General features: G+C 45.9%; 1 protein-coding gene across 4 annotated transcripts in view; it reads right to left on the bottom strand.

Moving 5' to 3' along the window:
* Positions 1 to 5,120: 5,120 nt before the first annotated feature.
* Positions 5,121 to 8,221, bottom strand: part of ATP10B (ATPase phospholipid transporting 10B (putative)) — a 300,183-nt gene continuing 297,082 nt past the window's right edge. For all 4 annotated transcript variants that reach the window (XM_087429455.1, XM_087429456.1, XM_087429457.1 and 1 more), the window contains one exon: positions 5,121 to 7,964. In XM_087429455.1, the coding sequence (XP_087285581.1) occupies positions 7,505 to 7,964 (460 nt within the window). In that variant the 3' untranslated portion in view covers positions 5,121 to 7,504. The remainder of the gene's footprint in view (positions 7,965 to 8,221) is intronic.

The following is an 8,221-nucleotide window of genomic DNA, read 5'->3' as shown; positions in this document are numbered from 1 at the left end:
GTGTGTTCTTACAGATGAGAATCATGAATTCAGAAAAATTCAAAGGCCTTAGAAGTCTCCAGGCTAACCCTTCCATTTTACATATGGAGAAGAATGAGAGGGGAAGAAAAGTCTCACAAGAAATTTGCAGATGTGGGAGCACAGATCTCCTGACTCTAAATTCAGTCAGGGCTCTTTTCACTCCACTGTGGAAGGAGTGTAGCCTAATGGTTCACGTTTTAGGCCATGAAGTTGGGCAACTTGACATTGAATCTTGGCTCTCAGCCACATACTTGCCTGTTGACTTTGGGAAAGGAATCAAGCCTCAGTTTACCCATCTATAAAATAGGACAAGGAAGCCAAATGGAAAAACATATTAGCATTTGCAGGGAACAAAAAAAGAGGGTATATTCTTTGTTTATCCTGTTGTACAAAAGCCACCTGATATGTAGGCCATCACTTGCAAGGGTCCTATAAAAAAAGGGTCTTCTGGCCCAAGGTGTCTATCTCCCCACTCTGGCCTGCCGCCCTGCCTGAAGGACTCCCGTGCCTATTTCTTCTTCGGGATGAAGTACCTCAAACTGCTGTTAAAATAGATGAGTTGCCAAGATGGGCTCTTATGTTAGGTCATTATTAAGACCATGGCCTGAATGACATCATCTGATGATCCTGAGCCAATCGACTGATGGTGGGGCCAGGAAGGTGATATGAGGTCCTACTTGGGAGGGCAACAATGGGCCCATTTGGTAAAAGCACCTAATGAGTGTACCCCAGGGGTTCCATTTTCAACATGGATGTAAATCACTCTCCTCTGGCCACTGGGGACAGGCACATGGGGCAATTGACGGCAAGTTCACATGCCCTCTCTGGGCCTTGCATCCTCTCTCTGGTTCCTTGCTTTTTAAAAAGAGGAGGGTGTGGCTAGAATTAGCCCAGCAGACGTAAAGCTGTCCAGGATTCCTGTACTCTCCTCATGAAAGAGAACTCTCATTGTCCGGCATACCAGTCTGTTTTAAATGGGGAGATCAAATACGTGCTTCCTTTCGCAGCTCTGTCATTTGTATCCAGTAAAAGGGACAAATCCTTACAGATATTATTTTTGTGGAGAAAAAGGTGGGTTGTTTTCAAGGCAGGATTAGAGGCTCAGAAGCAGCAGTTGGTGGGACTTCAGAATTCGCTTCCACCTCTGCAGACAGGAGAAAAGAACTCTCGAGGTGATTTCTTACTGGTATAGCCCCACCCTTCACTCTTAGGCGGCCCTTTTGCAAACGTAATTTCTGGAAGGATTCCATAGTCAAACAGATCCACCCTGACTCACCTGCCATGTGGCCTGATATTTTTTATTTTACCCTTTTGGGTTAATCTTATTTTTAAATATCCAAGCATTCCTGGAAAGGATTGCCAGTTAATCTCTGGCGGATGGGATTGTTGAAGAACCCTGTGGAGGGGTGTCAGGAGACACCGATTCCAGTCTCATCACTAATTCTAAGTTACTGGGTGATCCTGGGTTTGTCCACTTATCTCTGACTTGAGTTTTGTCATCTGCAGGAATATCTTTCACCTCATCTTGTGGGAACATAGGTTACCTGGGGTGGGAAGGGCTCATGACACTGAAGAAAAAACATTTTCGTCCAACTTCAGTCAAGTGTCTGTCAGCTAGCCTCGCTTTGCTGAACTGGGGTTTGTGGACAGGCTTTGAAGACGCTGCCTGCCAAGTGTCTCGGTCCCTAAGGTGCCTGGGTTTACCTCTCCCCAGGCCTGACCTGTGAGTGGCTGCCCTCTCTTGTTGACCGAGAGTCAGGGGAGAGATGATGGCAGTCTAAACATCGGCAGAGGAGGGGCCCAGGGGCATTAGTATGCATGGAAGGGGTACTGGAGACTCTTCTCGGTGCCTTATTTACGTAGTAAGCAGCTATGTTTATGGGAGTGTGGAGGTGTTGATGGAGAGAATAGGAGATTAAAGCTCCTCTTTCCCCACATTTTATTTATTTATTTATTTTTTTAATTTTTTGTTTATTGCAGTGACATTGGTTTATAACATTGTAAAAATTTCAGGTGTACATCATTGTACTTCTATTTCTGCATAGATTACATCATGTTCACCACCAAAATACTAATTACAACCCATCACCACACACACGTACCGAATTATCCCTTTCACCCTCCTCCCTCCCCCCTTCCCCTCTGCTAACCACCAATCCAATCTCTGTCCCTATGTGTTTGTTTATTGTTGTTATTATCTATTACTTAATGAAGGAAATCATACGGTATTTGACCTTCTCCCTCTGACTTATTTCACTTTGCATTATACCCTCAATGTCCATCCATGTTGTCCCACATTTTAGCACCTGGAGGGAGCCTATCACGGCCTGTGTGAGGGGAAGAGGCCTCCTAGCTCTAGCTTCCTCCTGACAGCAGGAAATGGTGGCTGCCTGGGCCCTCCTTAGGTATTTGCAGCTCCTTAATATCTACTGATCTGAAAAATGCAACCTGGGGCCTCAAAAAGGCTTAAGGGGTCCATTATCTTCCCAGATAGGGTGCTGCCCTCCTGCCTTTGTAGACACCCTCTGAGACCAGCCCCCATCGACGATTTTCTTCAGCAACAGTTATAACATTGTTGAGTGCTGCCATGTGCCAAGCTCTGGGAACGCAGCACAGAACAAGATCTCAGTGTCTGTTCCTCATAGAATCTTCTACCATGTGAGCGTGTGTGTGTGTGTGTGTGCGTGTGATAGAGAATCAAACAACTGCACAAATAGTAAATCACAAGGCCTTGAATGAACCAGGGTCGTATCTACAATGTAACTGGCCTCTGCAAATAGCTTTTATAATCACAGAATGTTAGAACAAGTCCAACTCTCACCTCAAACCTCAGTTTGAGGTTGAAACCTGGTGAAAGGATTTGTCCAGAGTCACAGCAGAAACCGCTGGCAGAGCTGGTCTTGAAATCTGGCCTCCCAACTCTGGCTTGGGTCCCCCTCCGCCCTGTTTTCCCTGCTCTGGCTGCAGGAAGAACCCTCAGGTGCAGCAGCTCCTCCACGGATGCTGGGTGGCACCAGAACGCCTGTGAACAGAAAGGCTCCTGGTCTTAGCTCCTGTCTGAAAATGCCGAATCCTCATCGCGGGTCTTGAAGTTTTGGCTGGCAGCACTCCTCTTGTAGTGCCCACAAAAGGCCTGCCTGCTCAGGGTACTGCCCGGCTCATGGTCCCCACCATCTTTATCAGTGGAGTCCTACCTGGGTCCCAGACTCCCACGGAGGTCTGTTCTCTGGTTACCTGGGAGAATTCGCTCCAGTGATTGATTTCTCCTGGGGGCCTCTCTGTGCATAACAGAATGTTCTGGCTGGGTGATCAGCTCAGGGGGAGATATTTTAGGGCAGTGCAGGCATGAGTTCTGGTTCCCCTTAGGTGTTTGTTAGGAGCTTCCTTCCCTAAGCTTTTGTCTGGGTAAGCAACTTGGCTGAGCATGGTATGGTCTTTCTCCAGGTCATGTTGCCAGTTGGTGACAGAGTTGGGATGGAATTCTGGCTCACTAAGCACTGCACTACCTTGCTTCTCAGAATGATGAGAAGATAAGACTTGCTGTCATTGGTGCCCACCTGCCTCTCCAGCCCCATCTCACAGTTGTATAGCTCTGTGACCAAGGGTATAGGCTCTGGTTTCAGACTCTTCTGGAGTAGGATGCTGCCTCCCCACTTGTTAATTACGTGACTGTGCCATGTTTATGTAACTATTCTCTGCCTCACTTTCTCATTTTGTAAATGGGATGTGGTAGATTGCAAATGGCCTCAAATTTCTTTGAGCTCCCTTATTAAAGGAGTATATTTTCCCAGCTGCCATGTTTATGTAACTATTCTCTGCCTCACTTTCTCATTTTGTAAATGGGATGTGATAGATTGCAAATGGCCTCAAATTTCTTTGAGCTCCTCTTATTAAAGGAGTATATTTTCCCAGCCCCTTGAAACTGGGCTGGCCTGTGACTTGCTTTGACTGATAGAATGGGATGGCACTGATGATGTGTCAGTTGTGAGCTGGGTCTCAAGAGACTTTGCAGATTCTGTTTTCACTCTCAGAACATGCTACCATGTGACAAGGCCAGCTGATGTCCTTGAGGATTAGAGACCATGTGGAGGGAGATCCCAGCCATCCCAGCCCAAGTTGCCCACTCACAGCATTGTGAGCACGTGAACAATTGTGTTAATTCACTACATTTAGGGGGTGGTTTGTTATGCGGCAGAAGCTCACTAACTGAAACAGGAGAGAATAACAGTACCTCCTTGTAGGGTTGCTGTGAGGTTTACATGATGATGTGCACTTAGACCAGGGTCTAGCACACAGCAAGCTAGTACAGTTGTTTCTAGAAACATCATCATGGGGCAATTCCTCTTGCTTATTGCATTCTAGTCACACTGAGTGCCTTTCTTTTTTTTGACTATACCAACCTTTTTCAGGGCTTTCATCCTTAATTCTCTGTCTGGAATGGCCCTTCCCTGCTGTCTTGTTTTCATGGTTAAGGTCTCAGCTGAAGCATCTCCTCCTTGGAGAGCCCTTCTCTAGTACACTGGGAACCCTCCCCGCCGCCCCCCTTCATCTCCATTCTAACTTCCTTTCATTGTGTGTCATTATCACATTTATTGACTTCCTTGAATATTGTCTGTCTCCCCTTCTAGACTGTAAATCCCTGAGGGTGGGAGCTGGGTCTGCTTTTGTTCCTTCTCTTATCCTTGCTGCCTACCGCAGTGCTGTGTACAGCAGGCACTCACTTGGTATTTGTTGCATGAGTGCATGAAAAGAGGCACCTAATCAATATGAGTTTGAGGTTGGCATCAGGCTTCCAGGAACAGTGGAGTAGCTAGGTTGGAGTTTCCGAGAGAGGGGACTGGGGGTGCTGCTTCTAATACTTCCAGCTGTTTTGGTTTGTGTCATACTCTTATGTTGGATCAAATGTGTTCCTGATACTGTGTCCAATAAGGCTATGAGCTTCTTTAAGACAGGGATTGAGTTCCTCACAGCCCCTAGCACATCACCAGGCATCTGGTACGGGCTTAGATGCCTGTCTCTTGGCTAGATAAATGAATGGATGAGTGGATGTGAATGAGTGAATGCAAAGAAGGATGGAAGGAAGAGAGAGTACTCAGAACTGCATGCAACTATGGAAAACCATATTTATTTTTTTCTAATAAAGGACAACACATTTCCAGTCAATCAGTAAAAGGTCATAAAAGTATAAAAATGTTTTAAGTACAATCACTAGCATTATGTTATAGGGAAATAGTTGTTTTAACCTTTGCCTAAGATGGTACATTGGACAGTCACAGTTGGTTTGGTTTACAAAGAGGAGAAAGAGTAGGTGAACAGTTGTCCTAGGACTGAGGAGTTTCCTAGGATGTGGGACTTTCAGTGCTAAAACTGGGAAAATCCCAGGCAAACTGGGATGGTTGGTCATGCAAGAAAGCAAGCAGCATCAGAATGTTGGTTATGGTTTGGCATTTAGGTGTAGGGGTCAGGTATTTTCTTAACTTCCCTATCACCTTGTTTCCTCTTAGCTCTGAAATAAAAATCCCTGTTATTATCAAGGGTGTTGGAGCTTTCAAAGGGTTTTCACATCCCCTGTGTATTTTGACGTGATCCTTATGCCAAGCCCGGGAGGTAGGGCAGTTCTAACCTAATTTGCAGGCATGGCATCCTGCTTCAAGGTTCCTGGCTCCTGGAGAGTACAGAGGCAGAGTAAAGACTCAAACTCAGATCTTCTGAGACCAGTGTTCTTTCCACTACTCTGTTCTTTCCTGAAATGTCTTTCCTGTCTCATCTAGCTTTCCAGAGTGGGCAGGAATTGTATGGGGAAAGGGAGGACCCCGAGATCCAAATTTTGGCTCAATCTCCTCATTTGGGACAATTCATACCATTACTACTTTGCCTGATGCGTTACCCACTCCTCCCTCAGCAAACCTCATGTAGGATTCCCCTCAATACCCACCAGGTGGCTAGTGTTGGCATCATGATGTGGCAGAGTCAGTGAAACTGATCCAGTGTATTGACTCCAGTAAGATGCACCGAATGGCCCCTTCAGTTCAGGTTTGTCAGCAGGATGGTCAAAGGCCCGGCTCAGTCTGCCATTTGCCAATTGATTGTTGTGATCTTTTTGGGCATCTTTGCTGAGAAGTCACTCAAGTGATAAGTCAACTCATGGGGTGGCTATGACTCTTAGGCTCAAAGACTTATCACACTTGTTGCATCCATCCCCAGTAGGGATTTTGCCTGATATATAAGCACCACCCTAAGGAGGGGAGGGTTCAATAGCTCTCCCTGACTTATCTTAAAAGACTAGGGACAGGCTATCCTTGCCTATGGTAGACCTAGCTTCTCTTGACAGCCTATTAGAATTCTATCATCCTTTGTTTCCTTTCAACACTGTTTTAAGCTCTTCTATATTTTTGTTATTTATGACCTCTAGGGATAAGAAGTCTATATACTCCTTCTTTTCCCTGTGAAGTAAGACTTCCTCTGACTCTCCCTAATTTAACTGAAGCATGTGCCAGTGTCTTCCAGATGGTGATATTCTGGGATAAGCTTAATGAATAGGGTCTCACATTGGCCCTACTCTTTAAGATGTCATTGTTTGGGCTCAGAGTTGCTCTATCATGTGGGTCTATTCTGGGTGTAGATGTGCAAAGACCTCCTGATCTTAGAGTTTTCTTAGCCTGACAGCTGAATGAGGATGGGGACTTCTATTTAAAAATAAATAAAATAAATAGCTTTAACAAAAGAATGCTGCCTAAGTCCTCTCAGACTATGGGATTTGTGGTAAATCATGGGGTTTCTGGTGCACCTGTTCTCTTTAGCACGCTTGTGTTCTTTCTGCCTCTTACACTAGCTGTGGCCCTACAACCCTCAGTACTGTCTGTGGCACTGAGTTCAAATCTAGTTTTAGTTTTTAGATGTGGTCTTCTTTGGCTTAGAGACAAAAAGCAGATCCAACTCTCTGAGAATGGAAGGGATGTTAATCTCGACATAGCCATCACTGTGAGACACTCAAGATGAAGCACTTGTGTGCATGGGTCTCTTCTGAAACTGTAACTCTTGGCACCAAGGAGTGAGGTGATGGTTCAACAAACGCAGAAACTTTCATATCCTGAGATATTGCCTGAGTTGATATACTTCTTGGAATCTTGGAAACTTATGGTCTGCTTGCATTGGGTCGTAGGCTGTACCTATCTAGAGGGTCAGAAGAGTGTTCCTGGGCTAAAAAATTTGAAAACTCATTGCAATAGAAACATTGCTTTCTTATAAAAACTCGGTTGTTTGCAAGACGTGCTACTTAGCAGCAGGAGAAAACTAGAGGTCTATTGGTTTCCAGTCCTTTTTTGTCAAACCCCTTAAGGCCAGCACTCCCTCTAAGGAAGTAAAGCCTGGTGGGGAAAAAGAGTAAGACTGGCACATTCCTTCCTCCATGAAGAGGAAATGGGTTAATTAGGCCAGTGGTTGGGTGACCTCCTCTGAGTTTGTACGTAGTTCTGTAGGCCTCTCACATGGTCAGTGAACTCTGGGATCGGCGATGGCTGCCCCTGCTCGAGGGCCGGTAGGCATCAGTATGTCCACTTGCGTAGGCTCCAGAAGCCATCGTCTTACCAGGCCCCAAAAGAAGGTGCTCCCCAGATGAGAGTTTAGCTGAGGAGTCCCCTGAACATGGGTCATCCCTCATGTGGTCTCTGCTGCATCTCTCCCCATGCAGCGCCCAGTCCTCCTTGTACTTCCACTTGGGAGGCCTTGAGCTCTTTGGGGTGCTGGCTCTGAAGCCCTGCTCTGGGACAGGTGGATCTGGATGGTGAGTGGGCTGAGCCTCTCCAGGGACGGGCACAGGCCTCTGTCTGCTTCTCCAACTCTGGATTTCCAGGTCTCTTTTGTCCATGGGGAGTTTGTCGATTTTCTGAGCTTTTGAGATCAGAGACTTCCCATAAGTCCCTTGTAGAGACAGGAAAAAGTACCTGGTGGGAAATAAATAAGAAATTATCTTTATTCTGTTTTGTTGACTACTTGAAAGGGGCCTTAGTCTCCAACTCCCCACCCGGGGCGAGGTCCTCTTTGCTGCACTGACTGATGGTTATCAAATCTATGCCTGGGCACCTCTGGTGCTGGGGAGTTCGACAACAGAATATAATAGCTAACATTTATTATGTACCAGGACTATTCTAAGTGCCTTACGTGTTATTAACTCATCCTATTGTCTCAACAATTCCATGCA

The sequence above is a fragment of the Ceratotherium simum genome, chromosome 4, assembly GCF_057802395.1.
Source record: "Ceratotherium simum simum isolate JZ-2026a chromosome 4, ASM5780239v1, whole genome shotgun sequence".
NCBI lineage: Eukaryota > Metazoa > Chordata > Mammalia > Perissodactyla > Rhinocerotidae > Ceratotherium > Ceratotherium simum.
This window is presented reverse-complemented; position numbering and strand designations above follow the sequence as displayed.